At 40.6% G+C, this 27122-nt stretch overlaps 3 protein-coding genes across 5 annotated transcripts; all 3 read right to left on the reverse strand.

The window, feature by feature from the left end:
- Positions 1 to 1256: 1256 nt before the first annotated feature.
- LOC105045573 (uncharacterized) lies at positions 1257 to 2508 on the reverse strand. Its single transcript, XM_010923914.4, has one exon. The coding sequence runs from the start codon at positions 2109 to 2111 to the stop codon at positions 1602 to 1604; it is 510 nt and encodes a 169-aa protein (XP_010922216.1). The 5' UTR covers positions 2112 to 2508; the 3' UTR covers positions 1257 to 1601.
- A 151-nt stretch (positions 2509 to 2659) lies between these two features.
- LOC105045580 (LEAF RUST 10 DISEASE-RESISTANCE LOCUS RECEPTOR-LIKE PROTEIN KINASE-like 1.2) lies at positions 2660 to 18359 on the reverse strand. Of its 3 annotated transcripts, none has more exons than XM_029266360.2 (5): positions 17321 to 18359; positions 4982 to 5014; positions 3896 to 4159; positions 2876 to 3796; positions 2660 to 2794 (listed from the first exon to the last, which is right to left on the reverse strand). In XM_029266360.2, exons 1-5 carry the CDS (start codon positions 18171 to 18173, stop codon positions 2775 to 2777), a joined length of 2091 nt encoding a protein of 696 aa, XP_029122193.1. In that variant the 5' UTR covers positions 18174 to 18359; the 3' UTR covers positions 2660 to 2774. The 3 variants fall into 3 exon arrangements, with proteins under 3 accessions (XP_029122193.1, XP_029122196.2, XP_029122195.1); XM_029266363.2 differs by lacking the exon at positions 17321 to 18359 and adding an exon at positions 12057 to 13104; XM_029266362.2 differs by lacking the exon at positions 17321 to 18359 and adding an exon at positions 10013 to 11195.
- Positions 18360 to 21973: 3614 nt separating this feature from the next.
- Positions 21974 to 26044, reverse strand: LOC105049184 (LEAF RUST 10 DISEASE-RESISTANCE LOCUS RECEPTOR-LIKE PROTEIN KINASE-like 1.2). The gene is made up of 2 exons (XM_010928753.4): positions 25038 to 26044; positions 21974 to 23802 (listed from the first exon to the last, which is right to left on the reverse strand). Exons 1-2 carry the CDS (start codon positions 25948 to 25950, stop codon positions 23741 to 23743), a joined length of 975 nt encoding a protein of 324 aa, XP_010927055.3. The 5' UTR covers positions 25951 to 26044; the 3' UTR covers positions 21974 to 23740.
- Between the last annotated feature and the right edge of the window lie 1078 nt (positions 26045 to 27122).

The raw sequence follows: 27122 nt of genomic DNA on the forward strand, positions 1-27122 counted from the left end.
AATTTTTAATTTTTTTAAATTAAAATTGGTATAAAGAAAATATAAAAAATGGGAGCTCGCCCAATATTTCTTGTACCTGCGTGATCAGATTTTTGTTCGATTTGACAGCATAATAAAGTAAAGTGGTTAAATGAACAACTTGCAGTGCTCAACCAACGACACCCTCTTGAATTGATCTCGGCCACGTTGGACAACCGGACGGCTCACTGTTTCTTTACGTCAGCGAATTTGACTGCCACTGGTACCCAATCGCAGCAGCATGCACGGGGACCACGGTAAAAAAAACTCGGATGTTTTACTTTTTCATACTTTATCCTCTGATGGCTGTAACCTGTTGCTAAGTCCCCAGAGACATTAGTTATCTGACACATCCACCAAACACAAGGATTCTTAATTCTTGAAATGCTGTCATCATGCAATAATCCGTTCTGATTACTAAATATTCTTTCCAGCACAAGAGATTGCCGTTGTTAATGCTTGTAGTTTGCAGGCCAGAACTTGGTAGTAACCATTGGCGTTTCTGTTAAGCGAAAATAAATTAATTTGAACAAGTCCATAGAATCATATAGAAACCCAACCAGGGTTGATATCCAAATGTTTGATGAAGTCTATCAACCTATTGGTTATGTCGTTTTGACCCATGGCACTTGATAACAAGAAGTCTATTAGCATTAAGCAAACACTATAATTAAAGAAGTTGATGCAAATCCAGTTGCCTTGCTATTATCATATAAATGAGGGAGCTACAAACTCTGGACCACCCTCGTGCAGATGCCAACACATAAACCATCGTTGTATAAATGAAATGCCTGTATCCGCCCATCAATTACTATTGCTTACTTTTCAATTTTATTTTCTTTTAAATTGTTTTGTGCCATGAAAACAATAATTTTCATCATTTCGGAAATCCATTTTAATCCTAAGTTGAGCCATTAAGGGAAAGACATTAAAACTATAAGAATATTCCACTAAATCACAACGAACGGTCAGCATCTGGTATACCAATCCTTGACCAAGCACTCGAAATTAAAGCACAATGTGCATGCAATATGATGGAATCATAATTATGCACATAATCATGTGGGACATTATCCGTGTCAATTTTATTTTGCGGGCTGGTGAATCAAATACACCTCTTGATCACAGGAATAAAACAGATTCTAACCCAAAGCCAGTCATGGACCTAACAAATAATTCATGACAGCCACCAACTAAAACTGAGATGAAAACCAACTTATGTAGCTTCACCATCCCCACATTTTAATTTTTCACTTAAACATAGGGTTAAGAGAAACAGTAAAATTTCTCATGGTTCGTTGGTTACATTTTTACACAGGGAGCATGTATGTATCGGTCGCTGTCATCAAGGAGTGAACTCATCAGTAGCTAAGAATCAGCTTCCATCATTCATTTTGTGCCAGATCTCTGAAAGAAAAAACCAGAATCTTTTACGAAGAAACACATACAACAACAGCAGCCAAAAACAAAAAAAAAAAATCTAGAAGAAAAAATAGCGAAAAATACATCCGACGATCTCCAAGTCCCACCACTCGGTTTTTACACATTTTTTTTTTTTTTCAAACTATTCTTCTGATTTAGAATCACTCAGGGATGGTGACGAGTATGGGCCGCCAAGCCCGCCGCAGCAAGCGATACCGAAGGCTCCCGGATCCGAACCTCAGGCCGCCGCCGCCGCCGCCGCTGCCGCGCCGGCCGGCGAACCTCCCGACACCCAATCCCCCGAACCCGAACCTCCTCCCGACGCCACTACGACCACCCTCATCCCCGCCGCCACCACGGCCGTTTTCACCCCCTGCTTCCCCTCCTACCGCCGGAGGTGAGGACACGAACAGATCCCTGAGCGTGCGGCTTAGAAGCCCCTTCTTCTCCCCCGGATCCGCCGCCTCCCCGGCGGAGTCTGGCTTAGCCAGGCCGAGCAGCTGCCGGCTCGACGACCGGCCGAGGAGCCTCCTCAAAGTCTTCCGCCGACGGAGGCGGAAGGCCGGGCTGGCGGCCGCGGCCGCCGCAGCGGGGGCGGGACTCCGAGATGGGCTCCTCGCCGCCGTGGCGCATTGTGTCGCGAGAAGCTTAAATTTCTGCAACGTCGCCATCTAATCTCTCTTCTTCACATTGGGTTTTGGGTTTCGGTCAGGAGAGGCGAAGAAAGAAGCGCAGGAAGATAGGGAGGGTTGAAAGAACCTTGGGTGCTTTTTATGTGGATAGATCGATGAGCAGGAGTAGGAGAGAGGGGAGGGCACGCGCCACGTGGATAGTGGGTGCGGTCGCGTCACTTTTCGTAAAGACGAGAGAAAATGGTGGGGAAGCCGGCTGTCTCGGCGACCGGGCTGACGGTTACGGGTTACCATGTCGCGCTAATAAACAGGATGGGCACCGAGGAAGAAATGGACGCTACAGCCACATGATTTCGCTGGGCTACCCAATCCAACCGTGAGGTTACTACTATCTTTGTTTTAGCTTCACACCTATCGCAAACACAGAAACTTGACCCAATCTCAACTTTTGGTGGATTATGGTGATAAAAATGATCCACAAAACACCATACGCTTAGGTACCTGTGAATGCTTACAACTCAAAATCATCAGCTTGGGAGCTTAATCAGAACATCAAAAGAGAGAGAAACCAACGAACAATCCAGCCATGACTAGAGATTTCCACATAGAAATAGTGAAAACTTGTACGAAATATAGAAACTCTACATATTATGTACATTCCCCTTGATCTCAAGCTCAATCAGCGAAGCCTTATGAATACCTTTACACAAACACAGGAAAGCCTGCCAAGTTGAAGATACAATTTATTGCAGATCATATACGAAACAGTAATCAAGAAGCAATTCAGCATATATATTACTCACTGGTGTTAGGTGTGGTAGACCTGCTCACCCACTTAGCCGTAACAGAATCAGGTGAGAACGGTGCAATGTTCTTCAGCAAGCCAGCATCATCACGGGCATCCGTCGCCTCTTCTTTCCGAGTCTTGTGACCCTCGATCTCTATCTCTCTCAACACCTCGAGTACCTCTTTAATGGGCGGCCTCATGTCTCCATCCGATTGCAAGCATCTGAAAGCCAGTTCCGCGACCATGGTTATCGTCTTCTTTATCGCCCAATCCGACTGATACACAAGATCCGGGTCCACCAACTGCTCCAGCTGACAGTTCTGGATCTTGTTGATCGCCATGCTGGCCAAATTGATCTCGTGCCGGTGCCGCGTGATGTCAACGGCAGGCTTCGAGGATATGAGCTCCACCAGTACCACTCCAAAGCTATAAACATCACTTTTATCTGTGAGCTGGTAGCACTGGTGGTACTCAGGGTCCAGGTACCCTGGTGTGCCCTGAGGAGCAGTAGACACATGGGTGGCATCAGTAGGAAAGAGACGTGAGAGCCCGAAATCCGCAACTTTTACATGGAAGCTGGCGTCGAGCAGAATGTTGTTGGTTTTGACATCGCGATGTATGATCTGTGGCTCCACGGCATGGAGGTAGCCGAGCGCGTCCGCAGTCTCGATGGCAATGCTCAAACGGATGGGCCAGGAAAGAGCCCGCTCGCTAGCTCGGGGCCCGTGAAGGTGGTCGGCGACGGTGCCGTTGGGCACGAACTCGTACACGAGGAGAAGCTCACGGCTGCGGTGGGAGGTGCAGCCATAGAGGCTTACCAGGTTCTGGTGGCGGAGGCAGGAGAGGATGGCGACCTCGTTCATGAACTGCTCGACCCGCTTGTAGTTGTTTTCATATAAGCGTTTGACAGCAACAACGCGGCCGTCTCGAAGCTTTCCTGAAGAAAGAGAAGGCAGTGAAGGTAGCAGCAGGCACAAGCAAGGATGAACATTGCAGGTTCTTTGTTGGGACTCATTTGGGAGTGGCAAGCAAGTACCTTTGTAGACTGTGCCGAAGCCCCCGTCACCGAGTTCTTTGGAGGAATCGAAGTGGTTTGTGGCCTCCAGGAGTTCCTCGTAGGTGAAGACATGGGTCTGGTAATGGGTGCTGCCCAATTCAAGGTCCTTCTTAGGGGATGGCTCCGAGGAATTCCGGATGAGGTGTTTGGAGGACGGGGAATGCTGCTTCCTCTTCTTGTACCTAAACCAGATAAGGCAGAGGGCAGACGTTATCAAGATGCATCCGACTCCAGTGCACACACCTGTTGTTCACAACAATACAAAAGTAGCAAGAGTAGTCAAAGGAGGAGAAATAGCAGCACAGAATTAAGAGTTCTGAATTGTTTGAATGCTTCATTCATTATTACAGGAGATTCACCAGCTCTTGGAATGAGTCAGCAGTCTTCTGGAGTGGATTTTTTCCCCCATAAGAGAAGCAATCCTAAGGTGATATTGTAGTTTTCTTCTCCAGAAGCCTGGTGACTTGTTCCCTGAAGAAATAAGGGTCCCATGTTCATAAATCTCTACAAGGATTTCTTTCTTAAGAAACCATTGTTGACACACAACAATTCCTTAACAATTTCCTCCACCGTTATGATTTTCTCTCTTTGATATTCTAGGAAGCTCAATATATTGGATACAGACTATAGAATCCGAGATGGAAACAGGTTTATGATTAATGGAATTAAGCAATCAACTCGATACAGCTTCAGCTTAGAACAAGACAGCATCTTCTGTTTTGAACATTCAAACATGAGCAAACCCATTGGTTTATGTATTTCCAAAGAATGATTCCTTCTTTCTGTTATCTGAAAATAATGATGCCATAGTTTTTATTAACATTTGTCATATCAGCTGCCATAAATTATTGATCTAAATTCATTAGTGTATTGTTTACTCAAGATAAATATAAAAGAAGAATTCATCAGTGTATTTGGAAAAGATGATATTGGAATTGGCAAAAGAAAATTCAAATGAACTCCGGGAACACTGCATGCTTACCAATCAAATAGGAGAGCAATACAAATAAAGCCTAAGATAAGATAATTCTCTTAATAGATAGCAGGTAGAGAAGTATGTGTTACCTATTATAATAGTCTTCGTCATTTGCTTGTGACCTGCACCATCAGAAAACAATTTCCTTCAAACTTTAGAAATTGATCACTGTGATTAAAATAAATACAATCACATCATCCATGTTTCTTTCTATATTCAATCAACAATTTAAATGGCTAATTTTCATATACAGGCCTTCACATAAACTATTTCTTCAAGAAAAAAAGAAACATAAACCACAAAATATTGCTTGAATCAGCAGCAAGTGATGTAAATTATAAGAAGCATGATTCAAGCTACTTCAACATTTACAGGTCAGAAAGCTGAGAGATGTCACTTTCTTTGTCTTCGCTGAATGGCAACGTTTGGGCAAATTGGTGGGGACTAGAGGTATAACAGTAAGCAGGAAGATCATGTTTCAGTTGATCCTCAAAATTTCATGTAAAGAATAGAAAATAATTTTTGCATAGAGGAACCACAGAACATGGCAACATATTCTGATAATCATGGTCTCTCTGCTAGCAATTGAATAGTGATTGCTTGAAGCTTATCAGTAGAGAAAGTTTTGGTAATTTCATCATGACAGATAGGGGAAGTGAAATTGTATAGCAAACAAGTCGGATACCCAAGAGATATAGATGAGTTTGAAGTCATTAATTATAAGTGCCCTTTCAGGGTACGAAATATTTTTCAGAGGGTACCAGAAACGATGTCCATTGAATCAGATGATAGATCTCTGATGGATACATTGGATGTAATGAAGTTTTTGGCATTCTAGTGCTGCATTGTTTGTGAAGAAAAAATCGATAATGAGATTTCTATAGTAAAGTCTGGTTGTGGCAAAGGAAAAAGTAGAGGAGAAATGAAAAGACAGAGATGTGAAACAACAGAAACTATTCCAATAACATCTTCCCCTGCGCGAAGTGAACAAAAGAACCTTCTAATATATCTTCAAGAAAACCTTCAATGCCAAAGGAATTTGATTTTATGTATCAGGGACAGCCACTGATAGGACTAACAGAGGGTAAAGATTAAAGTGAACACAAGAGCAAGCCAACTACTTATACTACTTACATTAAATCTTATGTTGAGGAAGGGAGGATCCTAATGTCTGGGTTCTCTACCATGACTATTTTGGCAAGAAGAGGAGGTGGGTGAACCATGGAGAGAGAAAATCAACAAGAGAAAGGTGAGAGAGCTTCTATTTTTCTTGCTGAGTGCATGATAAGCCTAGTTGGGCCTCATGGAAATTCAACCCTCAGAATGTATAACCCATTTCTGGAGAGAATTTAGATGCATTGAACTGGTATACAATAATATGGCTCTTTGCCAAGATGATTTATAGATAGAGAAGAATAGAACCAAACAGATATAAGGGAAGGAAATAAAATGTGAAATTTTTGCAGTAAAATGCACAAGTTCAGGAAACAGAGCTTAGAACAAAAATTATAATAACCTAGTATTACTTCCATGGATCGGTCTATTAATTAGAGAAGATGAGCAGGATGTTCAATGAGTAGTTTGGTTTATTAGATGATAGTCTTGAGTCATGATGATCAATGAGTAATTTGGTTTATTAGATGATAGTCTTGAGTCCAAGTCTTCCTGATTGTCTTTTTGCACCATGACTCTGTACATGTCACTTTCACTACCTAAGAAAATATGCACTACATCTAATCTTACATGAAGAGCTTTGTTTGCATACAGTTATTTCAGCTGACTTGAGTAGAGAGTGAAAATGATCATAAAATCAATGAAAACAGAAGTCATTGGTTTTGAAGAACAGGAGACCATATGACACCATTACTATTTAAATTGTTCATGTTACATGGATGGGGAAGATACTAAAAGATATTGGAGTGATTACAGAGAATATAGATTATAGACCAAGAAATTTTTTGAATATTCAATCAGCCCACAGTTTTCAACAAATTTGTTGGGGAAAAGCAATGATATCCCCAGGAGATAAAGTACAATATGCAAAAATTTAAATATGCAAGTGAGTTACTTTTGGCATCACCACTTTATTAATTGCATTATTTAGTGCAAACATAAGGTAGGGATCCTATGGTATGAAAAAGCTCAAAAAATTGATTAGAGGATAGAACTCTCCATTTAAATCTATTATTTAGCATGCAAAAAGCATTATCGTTTCATGTGCCTTTCTATATTTTCAGATCCAAAAGCAATGATCAAGTATATCAGTACTGCTCTGTGTTAATAAGAAGGATAAAAATGATGGATTAGTTTCATTTTACCATAAGATTCAGAACTCCCGTCTCACAAAATTCACATTAACATATGAAGTACTTCAGGCATATTACCAATACTAGATTCAATCCATGTCATTTCTCTGAGTCAGTGTAACTTCTCATTTTTTTCCGTTCTTTTCTGCTATGAAGTCGGTTTATTACTGTAACTCCTAGGAATCTCTTCCTAAAATGGAACAAAGGGTAGTAAATTTTACTAAAATAGTTTTTCTTTTTCCTTTTTTTTTTGGTTCGAAGGTTTCTGATATCTTTTGTGGTCAATTCAGGATTCAAATCACTGATTGCAAATATCTGTTTATTGACTGATAACAGATAGTTCATGAATCAAAATTCAGATGACAGAAAAATTTAAGCATATATATCAAGCTTGATGATGACGATGTGCAGCAAGGAATAAACAAACGAAAAGGTTGAAGAACAAAAATAAAGAAGAAAAGAAAAGCACAAACAATTTGAAAGTAATTTTAAAAGCTATGGAATAGGAAGTTGATTACAGAGAAATTCCATTCATAAAACTGACAACCAAATTAAAAAACAGACCAAAGGGAAATGATAGTCTCTAATTTATTGTATCTTGATCTTGAACTTTGAACTACCTTAGAATACTCACCATCATATGGGCTCTTAGTAGCACGATTCTTTCATTCAGGGTGGTGCACCCGCTTCTGAATAACCCCTAAACTTGTTCATGCATCTGCTTCCTAAGTATTTTCTTACTGGCTTTTATTAAGAGATGCTCCCCTCCCCTTATCCACATCCAACCTGCTTCCAGTAACTATGGGCTATTGCTTTCAAACTACTCCAGTGTGGACACTGGAAAATCAAACAAACCCAGTCAAGAAACCATGCACGAGAGTAAGAGTGATCTTTGATAATACCTCAATATTCTAATCTCCTGGTCACAAAAGCCATCTGAAGCAACAAGGATGGAAGACCTATTACTTTTCTTTACCAAGCCCTCTTTCCTTTGTGGTTTCCAACAGTTTGTGCTTATTAGAGTCTAAAGGTTTGTCTTATTTTGAATTTGATTCCTTGCAAATCATGTAATGCATCACGTTATCTACAAGACAAAGGAGAGTGGTGCTCAGTGCCCTCAGCCCTATCCCTTCCTAGCTGTGATTTGTCATCGGTGATAGTTTCTTTTTTGAGCAAATTAGTTGTCAATTTCTTCCCTCACCAGTATTGTGTAATTTTACTAATAAATCTTTCACCTTTAGCTACCACAAATCAAAGATTTTCTCTTCCCATTTTCTCCTCTCTTAGCCCTCTCTTAGCCCTCCTTTATTTTTTTGAGACGAAATCATTTTGTAATTCCAAAAAGACATGACAGAGTAACCTGGTTTTTCATCCTATGTGTATGGCTGCAGCTGACAGATGCTGAAATCAGAATCCAAATTCAATCACAAACATACATGAAACCAACCATTTCATATATCAACCACCATGGTTCGCTATACCATGCTGAACCGGTTGCCAGGCGATATGCCTTCTGGTACGGGCTTGGCAAACCTTGTCAACCGGTTTCCACATAAACCTAGACCATGGATAAGAGTTCCATAACTTAATTTTGTGTGAGTGAAATTTTCGTCTCTCTTTCTCAAGTGTCAAGTCCATTCACCTGAATATTCATGGGCTCATGGCTCCTTTTCTTTTCTAAATCCAATGTACAACAATCATGGGTCTATACCAGAGATAATTTTGCCTGTCATTCCTGGTTTGCCCTTTCTAAGAGATAAAAGCAGACAGTGCCTCCATAGAACATCTATATTGTCAAACCAACCAATGTTAGTTTTTCTAACGGAAAAGTTTTAATTTGAATGGAATTTTATATAAATTGGAAGCTTATAGAATTTGGATTGCACAAATAAGTATAATTTTTTGTTTTTTTGGAAAAAGAATATGCTTATAACAACTAGAATGTGACATATTTTAGAAACTGCTTATGTTGGTAATCAAGGACTCATAATACAAGAAAAACACCAAAAGACTAGAAATGAGTAAAGAAAAAAATAGTTCAAGCAGCCTATATGTGACAAAGCATCTAAGATAGCCCAAATAACTAATAAATAATTATGATTGCATGGCCCCCAGAAGTAAAACAATTCTATCTGTAGACATGATATCATCTACACACTCTCATTATTATTATTCTTTTGAAAAGCATGCACACACCACAGAGAAACATATGCAGACACAAACACTAAAGAAGAACTATGTAGGACTAAGAGGACCAATCCATGGAAATTAAGTGTTCAACAGGGAATGCTTGCAATGCTTATAAGATTGAAGATGGCAGTAGCAGAGAGGTTTTAGTCTTGATCAAGGGCATGCTTCCTAGGCTTGAAAACTATCATGCAACATATAAAGGTATCAATCGATCAACTGAAACCAATTGGCATCATAGGAAATACGCTGAGATCAATAAACTAATCTTTCCATCAATCACTGTGAAAATTTTACAGATGAACTGAACATAACGTAGTCTAACAAACGGCAACTTCCCTGATGCGGTTGATCAGGGCAGATGCCCATAAAATTGGCATCTTGTCATTATATTTGCAGAAACCTAAGAGGAAGCAGTCATTAATTGACCGTATGCATCAACCTTATAAACTAAACCATGCCATGTATCTGCTACATCTTATGCTTCAAAATGCTCAAATTCACATCTAAAAAAATTATCAGCAGAGAAAAAAATAAAAAACCTGAGTGAGGGCCAAGGAGCTATAAAGTAACATCTATCTTGCTATAATCCCTACATGAAATCCTTTAGGTGAGGCGAGGACTCACTGCAACTACTCAGATGGGTTCTATCATGGCAGATACACATGAAACTGGCCGTGTTGTAATCGTATCCACATCGGCCCCCGCTCGTGCTGCATTCTGTGCAATCCTCTGGGGTCCAGTCCAACAAGAAACCAAGCTTCAAAACCTCCGCATAGTCACCGCTGACCATCTCAGAACCCAAAAACACGGGCGCAATTACAGACTCGCATGTACCGTAAAAACTCAGCCGATCTGACATCGAATACTCTCCGACGAGATACGCCGGCGTGATAGCATTACGACAAGGTATCTCTTGGTAGCTGCGTAGCCCCTCCGAACAATTGAAGAGAAAGAAGAGAATCTTGTTATCTGAGTTAACATGAAACAGGGTTCGGTTGAGCGTGAGATTGTAGTCTGGGAACGGGCAATCGCTTTCAAGGAAGAAATCAGTTCGAGTGACACGAACTGATCTGCTATCGTAGAAGATCTGCTCGATACGATAGTCATAGCCGAGGAGTTTAAGAACAGGGGCGGAGCTCTTGCAGGTCACCACAAAAGACGGATACCCACAATAAGACGGGTGTTGACCCTGGAGCCAGAACGGGTAGCTTATGTTTAAGCCATTCCCGCAGTTCTTTGGCTCACAGTCTTCTGCTTTTGGGTTGGCAGCAAAGATTAGCCCCTCTCTCAACAATGAGGAGATGAGGAAGAATAAGAGAGAGAAGGACCCTTTGGATCGCAGTAAGATTCTGGGATTCATTTTATGGGATGAAGAGAATAGAAGAGAAGGAGAGGGAGGGGAAGAAGAGTTGGAGAAGTTGAAGCCAGAGGGTTTCGTTGACCAAGCCTAGGCAAAGGACTGAACAAAAGAGCAGCGATGACCGGTCATCAACGACGGCCGCAAGCTAAAAAATGAAAAATCGCAGGATTCGGATTTGGAACACGGAAAGGTCGATGCGATCCACGCGGGATACTTTCTTTTCGACTATTCTTCTATAATTATTGAAGAGGAGCGGCGTTCCGTTGACTTTAGCACACAATGGTGACAGCCTTTGTCGAAACAAAATTGATTTTATCCCAGACAGACACCGGTAGGATATGAAGGCTCCAAATCTTTTATCCGAGCCACATGTTGAATTGTTTGACCCTAATTGGGCTGGAGGGCATGGTTGGTTTCGTGCGAGCCACAAGGTCATGGATGGTGGAGGGAACCTTCAACGCCTCTTGGGACATAGAGATGCGTCTTGGAGCAATGACAATATGCATTTGCGTCATCACCATCTTCATTTTCAGCATGATGATTATTTTATAATCAAATTGAGCTTGACCCAGCCTAAGTCTAATCAAACTTGATTTATAATTAATTTTAAGTTTAAAGATTGAGATTAGACTCAATTTATTTATCATTATTTTAAGGTTGATTCAAATTTAAGGTCAAACCAAGCCAAACAGGAAACCTCGTTATCAGCTTGAAAATCCTAAATTGAGATAGAAATTAACTCAAGCTATATATATATATATATATATATATATATATATATATATATATATATATATATATATATATATATATATATATATATTCGTTATTAATTCAATATCGAAATTTATACCCATATCTAAGTTAGATTTGGACATGAAAATGGATTCAATATGATTCCACTTTTACCCTAATAATAAAAATGCAACTTGAATCAGCAAGACAATCTATTATACTATATATCACGGCCATCTACCAATTACCAATAGATGAATAGGTAATGGGCGGACATCGAGGTTTGTAGAGGGCAATACGTTAACTTGTTTTTCATCATATGTTTATCAATCCCTCAGGTGATTCCAATTGGCTCTTCCTCAGCTTCCTCTAAACCCAAAGCAGCAACTAATTGAGATTCCATGATCTTTTAGTCATCAGATCTTTAACCTTTAAATCCGTTTGAGCCTCTGGCTTTGATTCACAAACCATAACTTTTTCCAACCCTATAAATATACTTGGAATGGGAACGAAATAGGACGGCAAACCAATGGATTTGAGAGGAGAGAGAGAGAAGAGCATCTAAAAGCATACCTCTATTTCCTGAAGGACATGAACCAAGAGCCGGTCCTTGGGGGCAGTAGCAAGTGTGATCATTTGAAGAGCTAAAATTATATCCACACCACCCACCAGAACTGATACAATCACTGCACCAAGCGATCCCCGCCGTCCACCTCAAAATGAACCCCTCCTTCAATACACTTCCAAAGCTCCCGTTCCCACTCACTAGCCGGTCCGCTGCCGTCCGGCTCATCGGCAATAGAACCGTCGAGCTGCAGTTGCCCAACACATCCAAAAAACTTGTATTGTCAAGCCTGTAATAAGAGTGGTGCTGCCCAGTGTCATCCAACAAACAACCGATCTCATACAGCGTTGGAATCAGACTCAAGGTTGTGCAGTTGACATATAAAGTGACATTCCGGTCGCGGTCAGTGTAATTGAAAAGGGAGAAATCGATGGTCGTGTTCTCATATGGTTCAGGGCATGACTGGCTGATGAGGCTCAGGTCCCCAACGGTGAGCAAGTGGTTCAAGTAGTCGATGTCCTTCACCTGGTATCTCTTGTTGTTGATGTCGATCATTAGAGTGGTGTCGTTATTGCTGCAGCTGAGGTAGTACCCGGGGTGGCCGCAGTAGTCAGGCCGGCCATCCACTCGGAAAGGGTAGCTTAGGTTGAATTTGCTCTCGCCGCATGCATACACGATCGGTGCGCAATTCTTATATCGGCTGTAGTAGCTTTCGCAGAACGAAACCGGCAGCAATGATAATTTTAGGAAGAAGAGGAATATAACTAGGCGATAGAAGGGCATGAAGAGAGATGGCGGATGCATTTGGTTCGGTTGATAGTATTGCCGAACCAATGGAACGAAATGGAAGAGGAAGAGGGGATAGATATTGGAAGGTGAATGAGATTGTTGGCGGTCAATGAGTAGATCACTTTATAATGTCTAAGAAGTTGGGCGAAAAAGATGGTCGAATAGACACGGCATGTTATTCTAAGCTTTTAACCCGTAGAAAAGGGCAGGCGTTGTGGTCAAGGAAGAGTTTACTAATGGTTTGCTCATACGTCATGCCGTGGGAGGATGGACAGCTTGATTGTGGAACAAAGGGTGAGAAGCATAGGGCCCAAAGTTACAATTTCTAGCTTGAAATTAAAGTACTCGGGAGCACATCAGGTAAGTGGAGTCCTCTCTCCAGAGGAGTGCAAGTTTGGCTCGTACGCGTGGCCAGTATCAAAGTTTTGTTTCAATATCATGAGGTCCCTGGTCAGGCCACAGTGTTGTAGCCGGGTCCAAAAAGGCGGCAGGAAACAGATGGCAAACATGAGGTCTTCAAATCATGGTGTCTTGAGATCTGCTATATATATATATATATATATATCTATATATTCCCTAGGCATCTTTTTTTTGTCCTTAATAGTATATTAATTAGACATGTTACTGTTTTAATATCAATAGTAGCTAAGCAAGAACATGATTGACTGACTCTGTTCTGCTCAGTTTACATTTGAATTGCAATAGATTCCACCCATTCCAAATGAAATAAGCTTCATTCTGCTAACCTAGTATTTGCCATAACATAAAGCTCAAGAGTGAGCAGCTTTGGGGCATTGCTCAAAATCACTCCTATGACAGCCAAACAACCGTCACAGCTCGGCCTACAGAAGGCCTTACCTAATACAATTACTTGAGTACAGGCTAATAATCATTCTGAGAGAACAACAAGAGAATTCTGTAACCTGGATTAAAGGAGAGGAAACGAGGGGATAATATATTTTTGAGAAGATTTTATGAATACTTTATAAAGAAAATACATAAAAACCAAAAAAAGAGAAGCACAACTGGCTGTCAGTTTCTTTTGTGAATTGGCTTGATTTCTACCAAGTTTATTCTTTTTTAGTCTACAAAAAAAGTGTGCAGGCGGTGATCCTACGTATCATAGGTTATTATGCTACTACGAGTGTACAAATTCAGAAAAGCACTGAGAAGCAATCCGATGGTTGAGCTGCACCTAATTTGCACTAACTATGCTTCTTGAAATCCCACTATATCAGTTTCATCTCCGTCCACAATTTGTCCTAGTTATCACTTACAAGGTCTAGTCAATTATAAAATGATCTGCCATGCCATATCTATTGTATTTATTAGATAAACTCTTCTAGAGCTTCTCATTGAAGGGCACCATCCTTCAACTACTTCTCGTAACCTTTGATTTAGATTCATTCGATTTGATTACTTTAATTAAATCTTTTACTTATTTACCAAACTAAGCTTTAGATAATCAGCCTTTCGAAGTTGTCTAGCAAATATATATTCGTTATAAATATGGGCTAACCACTCTTTATTGTAGCATGCTACCAGTTTTTCATCATGCTAGAAGCCCTTCAACAAAAGTGTCAGAAGTATGGGCATTATGTATGTTGGTGATATTGAAGCTTGTTGCGGCTAATCCCCTCGTCGTCTGGTCGTCGGGAACGAGCACCTATAAAAGAAGTCCGCACTGATCGGAGATGACTTTGACGAGATCCTCCGACGGTCAAGTCAGAGAAGAGACTAGGCAACAGTAGAAAAGAATCAGGAGCTCAGCGAGAGAGAGGGGGTAGAGTAAGCCCAAGGGTTTCGAAGAAACCTCCTCCAGCACTGTTGCCTTCTCCATTTTATAGTAGAGCGCGGCATGGCGCCGTCATTAATGGCACAGACAATAGGAGAGTTGTCAGATCGTCGAAGACTGTTAGAGTCGTCGTGGGACTGTCAAATCACCGTGGGACTGTCAAATCACTAGAGTTGATCCCTGTCTAGGGTAGGACGACGTCTCAGGACGGCTACGCCGCATGCCTTTGTCAGGGTGGCGGCCCACAGCAGTCGTACGGCATTCGGGGGAGCCGACCGACTGTACGTCGGCGTCTGGTTGTGGAATGTCGGGTGAAGATCCAGGGACCCTCCGTCGGTCAGTCAGACGCATTGCGGGAGTCGGATATCGGGCTCCGCAGTTCGACCAATTGGGAACGGAGAGGATTTGCCCGACCGACATATACTCGGTCGGACGGTGTTGGCAGTCGTCGGTCGGTAGAGTCGGACACCGGTCAGGCGGGCCCGACGGTGAATCGGCGTGAGAGGGACCGGTCGGCATATTCCAACAAAGCTAATGCAGTTTGTCATATCTATCTCTGCTTCTTAGTTTTATCTAAGTTGAATTTGTTTCTACATCTGGCTAGTTCTCCTTTGCTGAAGATTTCTTTGGTAAGTTCTAGCTTAATAAACGACCAACCCTCCTAGAAGAAATTCCCAACGAAGGGGATTCTTTTATCTGTTCAGCTTCCTAGAAACTACCGTCTCTATGGAGCTGACTTATCATATTCTTAGAATTACCACTAATTTGTCTATCTCCACCCTCCAGTATAAAGATTACCTTTGCAGAAACATGAGCTTATTCAAACTAGTTCACAGCACATCCTAATAAAAATCTCTTCATCTCTGAAGACTTTAAAGCAAAGGTGCTGTTGGTTATTTATTTTCTATTAGGTGTGATCATTCCCAAGTCATTCAGTGCAGAAAAAAAAATTGGTCACGCGTCATTGAAGGCTTGAGGTATCAATCTAGCTGCAACTCTTCTATGGGTCATTCATCTCTACAATTCAAACAAGCACCCCAATAAAGTGTTGCTAACCCTTAAATATGCACCAACTCCTCAAGCTCATTTTCTCATTTATTTGTCAATAGTCCTTACTTGGCCACATGCAAGTGCTGCTTAGCTGACAATTGAATTTTGGTTTACCAAGAAACATATCCAAGATAACTACCTTTCCTACACATGCTGCATAGTCTGGAAATTTACCCTGGCATGCGGGTTTTGCTTGATAACCATTCACCATCGCCAAAGTCCAACTGTATCGCATTTATAAGCTAGGTGAAAATTTTTTCTTAACTTATTAGTGAATGTAACTCCTTACCTTATGCAAAGCATTGCCCTAGCTAACAACACCTAAGGAACTTCAGAACACATGTAACAAAAAAAAAAAAAAAAAAAAGGGAGCACAACACTTTTAACACAAATATAGACAAATCTAGCCCAAAAATAAAAAAAAAGAATCTTTTGTTCATTCCAAATAAAGAAAAGCTTCACTCCCTGCAAGGGAAAGGAGTGGACTAAGAGGGCTGGAAATAAAAATATGAATCAAAAATTGCTACGTAAGTGGCAGTGGAAACTCTTCAATAATGATGGGGACTTTGGAAGGAACTAATCTCTGTTGTGCACGCTATCGACCATGTAGTTTCCGAAATTTCAGGTCGCTTGTCTTTCAGAAGTTCACAGTTTTGGAAGGTACAAGCAGAGATATGGAGATTTTTTCCCACCCGGCAGATGTTTCGAGGCGGGAGAATTGCGAATGCGACCTGATGCTGGCTCAAAATGTGGGCTGGGGGGTGCTTGTTTGCTTCTCTATTCCCAGGTTTGTTCAATATTATTTGATTTTCTTAAGCTCGGGGTCCCTAATTGTTGGAGTGGAAATGTGTGGCAACTCTGCTTCACCCAGGTGAATCGAGCTTGTAAAAGAGGATGCTTGTAAATTATACAATATTCATAAGAGAATCTTCATGATCCGGTCGCTTGGAGATGGTTCAGGGATGGTAGTTTCTCAACCAAGTCTAGTCATGCATTCGTTAGTCGGAATAAGAAAGATTTGGTGGGCCTCAGGATACTGTAATCCTAAAAGAAATCCTGGAAACAAGATGGGATATTGCAATTCTTTTTCTAGGCAACAGACTCAATAAGTTATGTTACCTTAATGAATCAGAGAATTTGATTGGGCACTGCCCGATTTTTGCTACGAAACAGAGAAACAGAAATCGTGGACCTGCAGGAAAGAATTCTCACCAGACGATGCTCACAAAGTAAATTTTCTGAGGGAAAAAGAAAAACACATCCCTATTAAGAAGCCACAAGAAAAGTCACCGTCATCTTTGTGACACACCGGGCATGAATTTTCTCCACCTACTGCTATCCTATTCGGTTTAACTCTCGTTTTCCCTTGTTCCTTCAAATAAATAAAAAAAAAAGAAAAAGTTGCCCGCTGAACCGGTCAGAAAGAGGATTTGTTCAAGCCCCTGACAGGCTCCTACTTTGACTTCCGCATTGAACTCTTTTAAAGCGGAATTCCTATTCTCCCCTCAAGGCTTAGAGGTCAGCATACGTTCCGGCTCTCAGCCGGCCATTAGTCTAAATTTCACCAAATCCATCAAGAAAGAAGAAAAAAGGAAAAAAAGGGGGAAGGAAAGGGTGATAAAACGATCGACAACATACCGCAATGTCGGTCACTCGTTCGGTTGGAGCAAAAGCAGGCGAAGGTCAGGCTGGTCTTGGTTATCTGGTACCCGCAGCGCCCGCCGGAGAGCTCGCAGATATCGCACGCTTCCCAGGTCTCGTTAGACCAGCCCAACTGGAAGCCACTATTCAACACCATTCCAAAGTCATGAGACAAAGTGCTCGAGTTTGCCCGGTTCACCTCCTGATCGAGGACCGGCACCACCACAATATCTTGGCACTCCCGCACCCCTTCGTATACTTTGATGTCCGATTTTTCGCGTTCGGTGAAGACGTAAGACTTCTTATCCCCGCTTTCGGAAAAGCAGGTTATTCGGTGGTCCGATGGACCGTCCGAGCAATTGAGAAAGAAGGTGAGGCTGGTGTCTGAGGAGGTGTAGTTTAGGTAGTTTTGGTAAGGGGTGTCTTTTAGGTAGGTTTCGTAGGAGGTGTTGCTCAGGAACCAGGTGTCCGTGAGGGTGAGGTTGTGGCGGGGCCTGGGGCAGCTTCCGGCGGCGAGGAGGTCCGGGTCTGCAAGGGAGATGGTTTGGCTGTGGTAATGGATGTCGGTCACGGTATAGTTGTTGGAGCCGAGAGAAAGGATTGGGGTGTCACCTTGGCAAATCAGCATAAGTTCTGGGTAGCCACAGTAGGTGAAGGGGAGGGTGAATTCATTCGGAGTCTTCCAGAATGGGTAAGCGATAACGTGGGTGCCGCAGGTGGAGTTGGGACAGAGTCGGGGAGAGGGGCTGTTCACAGGGTAAGCGTTGGTGGAGATGAGGAGGGATAGGAGGAAGACGAGGGTGATGATCAGGAGGGCGGGAGGAGGTGAAGAGGGGATTCTATGAGGCATGGTTTGGTGGGTGGATGCAGGGGCATGAGCGTTGAAAGAAAGTTTAGGCCGTCGCCTTATTTTGGAGGTTTTTGGAGGAGGATGATGGTGGTGGAAACTGGGACATCGCGGTGGACAAGACGCTGTTTTATGTTAATGCGCATCCCCTTGCTCGTCGAAGCTACTGGAGAGAATTCGGTGGGGTTTTCCAACTTTCAAACCCAGATATTTGGTGCGGTCTGATCAAATTGTGATTACATAATGGACCTTTAAATGAAACAAAACAGCGACCGAGCACCGCACGTCATATTAATTAAAATTAAAAAAAATTAAAATAAAAATTAAAAGAAAAGCAAGAAGAAGGAAGCAACCGGAGATCTCAAGCAGTCTGAGAATAAAGCCCAGTCAAAAAGAAAATTCAACCCACAGAATTAAAAAATTCGCACAATCCTAGTTCAATATGAGCCGCTGGATTCGACCGACTCCCCAAGATGCGGCCTAGTGGGTTCATTATTTCAGAACTCATGATCGAGTTAGGCTCTTTTTGTAAAAGAATGCATAGGGGTCAGAGATTGTTCCCCACGCGCAAGCAGAAGCCTCACCTGCCTGCGCCTCCATCCAACTGGACTCTATCTAGCTGGCTTTCTATTAAAAAAAACACAAATGGGGATCGCAGATTGCTGTTCTGTCTATAGGCCAAAGCCTCACCTATCCGTGCCACCAACCAGTTGGACTCCATCCAGCTGGCTTTTTCGTGGAGAAATGAAAGAGACCGGAGATTGTCCTCCAAACCTCACTTGCCTACGCCTCTGCCATCCGGTTCTCTCTGCACTGTCAGTTTGTAATGATCCATGAAAATATGTATTTAGTTCCATAGGGACCATGCACGGGATAGACATTTGATATTTATGTAGATTTAAGAAATTAAAAAATATATCTTTTAGTCCATTTTTGGGTAAGGCTTTGGATTGTTAAAGATAGTATCCGTGAATCTAACCCATGACTCATTTGGATTAATCATGAACTGATCATGGCTCAACCAAAGTCCAAACGACATCTCCAAAGAGCAGGAGGTCCATTATATTATTCAAAGTATGCGCTTCTTGTAGGGTATATCCGGAGAAGTCAATGTAGGGAACGCTCAGATATGGAGACCAAGATAAAACCCGTGAAAAAAATACCCCTTGTCCCTCCTCCTTTCTCTCTCTTGCTCTTTTTCTCTTCTCCTTCTTCTTTTCTCTTTTTCTCCCACACGTCCCAAGTCCGGAACACTTCCCACGTTCACCATGGTCCTTTTATAATCGAAGAGAAACCAATTTTCTTATTTATTGCATGAATCCAGGGGGAGGGGGACCTTTTCAACATGTACATGGGGACTAACTATCAAGTGGGATCAAATTCCACTTAGCAGCCAGCGACCAGAGTCCTACTCGGACCTTTTTCTCTTTTCCTGATAAGGTGGAAAGAATGATATTTCCTCTTCTTTTCCACGGGTTGCGTCTTCTCTCTCTCTCTCTTTTTTTTTTTTGGTAGATGGCTGCGTCTTCTCTTTGTTGTAAGATTCATTTACCTAATGAATTTGATGTTTTGCCATTGTTCTGAAAGTTAAGTACTTCACTACGATGATTTATTGAGTTATGATTCTCAGTAATTAGACAAAATATGTGGAGGACTGACAACTGAATCTCTTTGCTCGGAGACCCAAAAAAAAAAAAAGCCTAGAGGTAGATTTTGTTTTGCAGCAATTTGGTAACGGAGGCCAATGAAGATGGTGGATGGAATCTCTTTACTTGCGGCGAAATGATTAGTTGGTGTTGCAACACAATGACTCGGAACAAAGGTTGAGAGGTCTAACATTATATAAGAGGGGTTTCTTTATTGGCAGAAACATTATAATTGAAATTTAAGAGTGGATCTAGCAACCAAGGTTCTAACCAAAAAGAATGCTTAGTCATGCTAGAAAACAGAACATTCATTATGGGCCACGGTCTGTTAATTAACAACAATTAGAGTGAAACATGAAATGAAGGATTGAGACACATTTATTAGTGGCAAGGCCTGTCGGATTGGAACCGGGCCTCATGCTGATTGGCCGACCGCATGGATCGATATGTCTCATATTGGACTGTATTGTGTCTGAACCAACTTAGAAATGAAAGCGAGGGAAAGGGAGAACCAGAGAGAGAAGGGAGAGAGGGAAAGAATTAAAGAAAGACAGGTGAAAGATGCTCATGGCGGTCATCGGAGGGCTATAGGGGTCATTGGAGCTCTACCCTCTCTTGAAAGAGACAAGAATAGAGAGAGAGGGAGGAAGAGAAAAGGAAGGAGGGAAATGTAACGGGGAGGGGAATATAGCGAGAGACCATCGAAGATGATCAACTCTTATTTCATATGAATTTACTTTTGTAATTTAAGATGAAGTCGATAATCCCATTGCTGGCTTCACTTAAGTGAAGCCAGCAAACTAGTTGCTGATTTCACTATTAAATGATCAAAAAAAAAATTATGATTTCATGAAATGAAGCAAGCAAACTAGTTGCTGACCTCACTATTAAATAATCAAAAAAAATCATATTTTCAAGATCCAGACAGAAGCCTTTCGCCTTTATTTTAGCCACACGAGGGTGGGAGGGCCTTTCGATAGCCAACGCCAGCCACGATCGACTCTTCCTCTCCTTTCCTCCTAGTCCCTTCTCCCTCCCTCTTTCTTTGCCTCTCTCTGATTCACCCTATCCCATGCACCATCGATATCCGTGGTCTTTTAGGGACTACGAGGGCCCTTCAGCCACCTCCAATGACTTCTCCAGCCTTTCCCTCTCCTTTTCTCCCACTCTTTTTCTTTTTTCTCTCTTTCTTTCTCCTCTCCTCATTGATTTCTTGTTTTGAATGCTGGAACTATTCTAGTCCGCTGCCAATAGGGCCTGGCATACCCCAAATCGAATGGCTCAAGACAATTCAACATTCCTCAATTAGTGGACTTCAGTATCCTATAATCCTAAAGAATCCTAGAAACAAGACATAACAATTCAAGACTTCACCTAAAAAAAATTAGTCAGAAGGTGCTATTTAGATTCTTTGGTCCTATATAAGTACTTAAAATCTTTTCAGCAAATAACCAATGTGAGACTAAAATATGCCCACATAGGTCCTCACATACTCCTTTCATTTATAAACCATGGCATCCTCACCAAGCTAAGGATCCAAACCTATGTATCTATTCATAAATACCACGATCAATCCATGGTTAGTCCTAATAAATTCGTGCTATAGTATTCCCTAGTTTATATAGGTTATAGGTTGAATCGGTTCTGATATTATTTTAACAACTCAGGATCTCATCCAAAAAGACTAGCTGTAAAGTATTGCTTGGGTTCTTTGGTCCTATATAAGTATTCAAAATCTTTTCAATGAATAATCACGTGGGACTAAATACACATCCATCTGAATTCTTATATATTCTCTCTGTTTAAGCCCTAGAGTTTTCACCAAGATAAAGGTTCAAATTCATACATCCATTCATAAATATCATGATCAGTTTATGGTCAGTCTCAATAAATCCATACTGTAGGATCCTCTATTCTACATAAATTATAGATTCGATCGACTCTCATACTTTTATAACAACACAGGACCTTATTCCAAAAGGCTAGTCGGAAAGTATTATTTGAATTTCTTAGTTCTGCATAAGTATATAAGATCTTTTCAGTGAATAATCGATGTAGGACTAAATACACATCCACATAGATCCTCATATACTCCTCCTGTTTAAGACATAGCATTCTCGGCAGGTTAAAGGTCAAATCCATACATCCATTCATAAATACTACAATCATTCTATAGTCAGCCCAAAGAATCCATACCGTAATATCAGCTAGTCCACTTGAGTTATGAGTTGAATCCACTTTGATGCCATTTTAATGACTCAAAGTCTTATCCAAAAAAGCTAGTCAGAAGGTATTGTTTGTATTCTTTGATCTTGCATAAATATCCAAGATCTTTCTAATAAATAATTAATGTGAGACTACATATATGCTTGCACGTGTCCTCACATACTTTCCTCGTTTAATTCCCGGTATCTTCACCTAGTTAAGAGTTTAAATTTATGCATCCATTCATAAATACTATGATCAATCCATGGTTAGCTCTAATAAGCTCGTGTTGGAGTATCTCCTAGTTCACATAGATTATACACTAGATCAACTCTGATATTATTTGTAACAATATAGGACCTCACCTAAAAATATCAGTTGGAAGATATTATTTGGATTTCTTAATTCTGTATAGGAATCCAAAATTTTTTCAACAAAAAACTGATGAGAGACTAAATATATATATCTATATGGATCTTTATGCAAGATGATCTTGAAAAAGAATTGCAAAATCCCATAATATAATGTATTAAAAGATTCCTGACTTAGTAAAGTTTATTACCCTGTTGAATGATTGAATTTGACATATGCCCATATTTTTGAACCACAAAGAAAAAGAAAAAGCTACGATAACTCACAAGAATCATTTAAAAAAGTCACTCAACTGTCCATCATGTTGCTTCATTATATGGCACAATGAAAAATACTTTGTGCACCGCATGTAGTGCAATAAAATCGATGTGGAGTGCACTGCACCATCCCATTGGACCATGTAGCTTCTGTTTTCCAATACTCATTAAATGCCTGCAGTTCCACTTTTTTATTAGAAATTTTGAATGACAAAAATACCCCTCTGTTCTAAAAAAATTATGACATCCCGTGACCTATTATGACATTCTGAAAACGTATTATGACTTCCTGAAAATAAGAAGCCATAAGGGGGAAGGGCATTTTCGTCATTGAGAAATTTATGAAATTTTTCAATGATGAAAATACCCTTCTCCCGTATGACTTTCTGTTTCTAGGAAGTTATAATATGTCTTTAGGATATCATAACAGACCGCGGGATATCGTAATTTTTTTTCAGAACAAAGTGGTATTTTTATCATTCAAAATTTGAAATAAAAAAATTTTAATGATGAAAATGTCCCTCCCTCTTATGACTTTCTGTTTTCAGAAAGTCATGATATGTCTTCAGAATATCATAACAGGCCATGGGATATTATAATTTTTTCAGAATAGAAAGATATTTTCGTCATTCAAAATTTCAAAATAAAAAATAGAACTAACGCATTTAATTTGCGTTGAAAAGTGTGGCTACATGATTCAATGAAAAAGAGCGGTGCACTCTTATTGCACCGCATACGGTGCACAAAGAACTACTCATGGCACAATAGAAATGTGGAAATACAAAGGGAGCAACAAGAACAACCACACCACACCAGCTGAGTGATTTTTGGAGTTGCATTGTTGAGTTGCCAAAGCATTCTCGTGAAAACAAACATACAAACAAGCAGCATTGTCATATGGTCGTAATTCTGATGGGCTTCTGCTGCACTCGTATCTACTACGAGGGCAACAAGTAGATGACGTGCTGCAGCTATATCTACAGCCATACACTCTCCAAGATTTTGGATGTTGGACTTTCCCCCTTTGATTACCCTTCAATTTCAGGCAACTGTCTTGGAAGTATGTCGTTCTAAGACTAACCCTTTTCCGTTAAAACAATAAACAAACAAAAACATAGGTCGACAAGATTGAATTCTCCGTACTGCTTAAATCTGCAAAGTTGAATAGGGAATAAAATGCTCAAAGACTATTGCCTGCTATGGTACAGTACTTACAGATCTCTTATATTTGAAAAGAAAAAACGTATTAGATGGTAACAATCTTTTTTTTTTTTTTTTTTTTTTTTTTTTTTCTGAGGGTAATATCAGGTGGTTACAATCACAATGCTATTTTTGTGGGAAGCTGAAAAAAATGTCACGGCCATGTGTGAGACTATATCTTATCCAGAATGGAAGGGGGAGTTTGGGTGGATTCAAAAATCTATTTTGAGTCCAAAAATCTCCAAATCATGCCATATCTATACAGCCAAGAAATGAGATTCAGAACATTATTTGGATGATAAGTCCCACGGAGGCTCAATCAAAATTAAGCTTCATGTTGAGTGCAAAAGTAGACCTAACCGTACCTAGATATCTTCCAAATATAATGCCAACCCAACTCAGGCTCAAGTTTAGATTTGTCTAACCTAACCTAACTCAGCCTCCATTTTAAACTAAATTTGAGTTGATCCGAGCTAGCCATGTCAGGCTGTGTCAAATATTTTTACTGAACTAATATTTATTGAATTGAGGATTAAATCATTCATCAATTTTGATATATAGCAAAGTATAATATACATTAAAGAAATGAATCCGAATAATCTTATTATTTGTATATTGAGTTGGATCAGATTAATTTATGTTGGGTCGAGTAAATTAGTATGGAATTTGAGTTGTCTTGAAGATGAATCCTCACCCATGATTCTATTTCAGATTGATTCCAAATTTCTAGAATTAAATTAATTTCAATTTATAAAATTTTAATTCAAACCAAACTAATAAATAGGTTAGATAAATGGGACCGAGCTAGTTAGACCGCATGTAAAATTTTCCCCGGAGTCGGTAATATTTCTGGCTTACGAGAGAACAGCAAGGAGGCTGTCACGCGGTCTTCTCTTTCACAATGAAATCACCATCGTGCTGTCACGTCTTTAAGGCACCAAGTCCTCAAGTTTCCGGGCAATTAAGTCCATCTATTTGTTCTATATTTGTTTTCCGTTCTTGACTCCTAGCTTTGACTTCTCAAACTCATTTAAAAGCAAGCGTTCTAGCTGTCGACCATCCATTGGACTAAACTTTACCAAATCCACCACTCAAGAAACGAGACAAAATGGAAGGAAGAAGTAAAAATGAAAGGGTTCTGTTACAGGACAGCGTACCGGAAAAGGATTTGTTAGAGGACAACGTACCGCAATTGTGGTCGCGCATCCCGTCGGAGCAAAAGCAGCCGAAGGCCCACCTGGTGCTGGTTGTCTGGTTACACCCGCAGCGCCTACCGGAGCGCTTGCAGCCCTCGCAGGTCTCGTCGGACCAGTGCAACTGGAAGCCTCTCATCAACAGCCTTCCGAAGTCATCGACCAAATGGTCCCAGTAAGCACCGATGATCTCCCGATCATGGAGCACGGGCACCACCACTATACGTTGGCACCGCTGCATCAAACCGTATTCTTTGGCGGTCGGAAGATCATCATCGGTGAAGATGTAAGACGAGTTGCCATCGCTGTCGGGAAAGCAGGTTATTTGGTTCTTGCTTAGATCTTTTTCCAAGGAGCAATTGAGGAAGAAGGTGAGGTTGGTGTCCGAGGAGGTGTAGTCGAGGAAGAATTTGTCCTCGAAGGTGAGGTTGTGCCGAGGCCTGGGACAGGTGCCAGCGTCGACGACATCCGTGTCGGCAAGAGAAATGGTTTGGTTGTGGTAATCGATGTTGGTTACGGTGTACTCGTGGGAGCCGAGGGAAAGGATTGGGTGGTCATCTTTGCATATCAGCATAAATCCTTGATAATCGCAGTGGTATAAGTAGGGGTTCTGGACCCAGAATGGATAAGTAATAAGTTGTCCGCCACAGGTCGTCGAATTTGGACAGAATGAGGTTGGGGGACTGTTCGCAGGGTGACCGTTGATGGAGATGAAGAGGAGGAGGAAGACGAGGGGAGAAGAAGGTGATGAGAGGATTCTACAAGGCATGGTTCCGTGGCTGGCGTGTAGGAGTATGAGTGCTGAAAGAAAGGTTCGGCCCTTGGATAATTTTCGGAGAGAATGGTGGGTGGGCATATTGACTTGGTGCTTGACTGCTTGCTGGAAAAATGGATCCACCGTGCCCATCCCCCTTGGCTCGCGAAACCGTCGGCTGGCTGGCTCGCAGGCTTTCTAATTTCTCCAAAAGTTATCCAACCCCTCCGTCGCCACGCATGCCTCAACGACCCCGCTGATTGTATGGATTCGGTGGCTGGGTTTGCAAACAGACCCCTTTATTGTTCTCACGTGGTCCTTGCCCTCGGTCTATTTTAGGTTTTATACACGTGGATGTTTCTGGTGCCCACGGTTAGGTGCTAATGTAAACATTCTTCTTTTATTATAGCAAAAATTAAAAAAAAAAAATCAAGCCGAGGCATTTAGTGATGGCCAGAGTTGAAATTGGATAAAAAATAGATCACAAATCAACATATTTATATCTATTGGGGTCATGAATCAAAAAATCGAATGGCTCATATAGTTGGTTTATACTTTTATCCTTTAAAAAATATCTTATGTGGGAGAAAAGGTTCCAATCTATGTGTGGATAGGTGGGAGCGTCAATATTGTAGTCATGGGTCAAGAGGTCGAATGGCTCAGATGGCTGGACTTATATTTCCACCTTCGCATACGTGAGATATTGTCCGCTTTAACTAATGACCATCTTTAGGTTTCAGTGGACCTTTAACTTCAATGGATCTTGATCATTTAGAACCTTAAAATTTTGTTCTTTAAAAGACGTCTCACATAGGAGAAAAGGTTCCAATTTATATAAGCTATACTTTTTCTTGACTCATAACTGATGTGGGACTAAAGAGACCCTCTCTACAACACAACAATATCTATATTTATTTTATCTGATAAATATAAATATAGATATGGATATTATTTGGATACAAAAATTAATATCTATATTTATTTTAAACGGATATCTATACAATCCGGATGTTGAAAATATGGATATAATTAAGGATATAAGTTAGATAATTAAATTTTATGTCCATAGAATCAAAGATATTACTATATACATGATAAATTAAATTAGTAGTACATTTAGATAATTATATTTTTTTAAAAAAATTAATAAAAATTATATAAAATTATATAGAATTACAAACAGATTCAGATATTTAGATATGAATCAGATAGTTGTCTATTTATCTATATTTATTACTTTTTGACGGATACGTATATGAATATGAATATTAGTTAAATTTTTAAATTTTTATTTATATTTTAATTAATTTAAATATAAAAATAAA

The sequence above is a fragment of the Elaeis guineensis genome, chromosome 2, assembly GCF_000442705.2.
Source record: "Elaeis guineensis isolate ETL-2024a chromosome 2, EG11, whole genome shotgun sequence".
Classification (NCBI taxonomy): Eukaryota; Viridiplantae; Streptophyta; class Magnoliopsida; order Arecales; family Arecaceae; genus Elaeis; species Elaeis guineensis.

Bases quoted from the DNA above. Each gene is read 5' to 3' on its own strand.
- LOC105045580 (XM_029266360.2), bottom strand. From the start codon at position 18,173: ATGCCTCATAGAATCCCCTCTTCACCTCCTCCCGCCCTCCTGATCATC. The intron at 4,160-4,981 runs GTAACACATACT...TGTGAACAACAG, and splicing joins GACGAAGACTATTATAATAG to GTGTGTGCACTGGAGTCGGA. The intron at 2,795-2,875 runs GTGAGTAATATA...TCAACTTGGCAG, and splicing joins GTCTACCACACCTAACACCA to GCTTTCCTGTGTTTGTGTAA.
- LOC105045573 (XM_010923914.4), bottom strand. From the start codon at position 2,111: ATGGCGACGTTGCAGAAATTTAAGCTTCTCGCGACACAATGCGCCACG.
- LOC105049184 (XM_010928753.4), bottom strand. From the start codon at position 25,950: ATGGGCACGGTGGATCCATTTTTCCAGCAAGCAGTCAAGCACCAAGTC. The intron at 23,803-25,037 runs GTACGTTGTCCT...TCAACTTTGCAG, and splicing joins GATGCGCGACCACAATTGCG to ATTTAAGCAGTACGGAGAAT.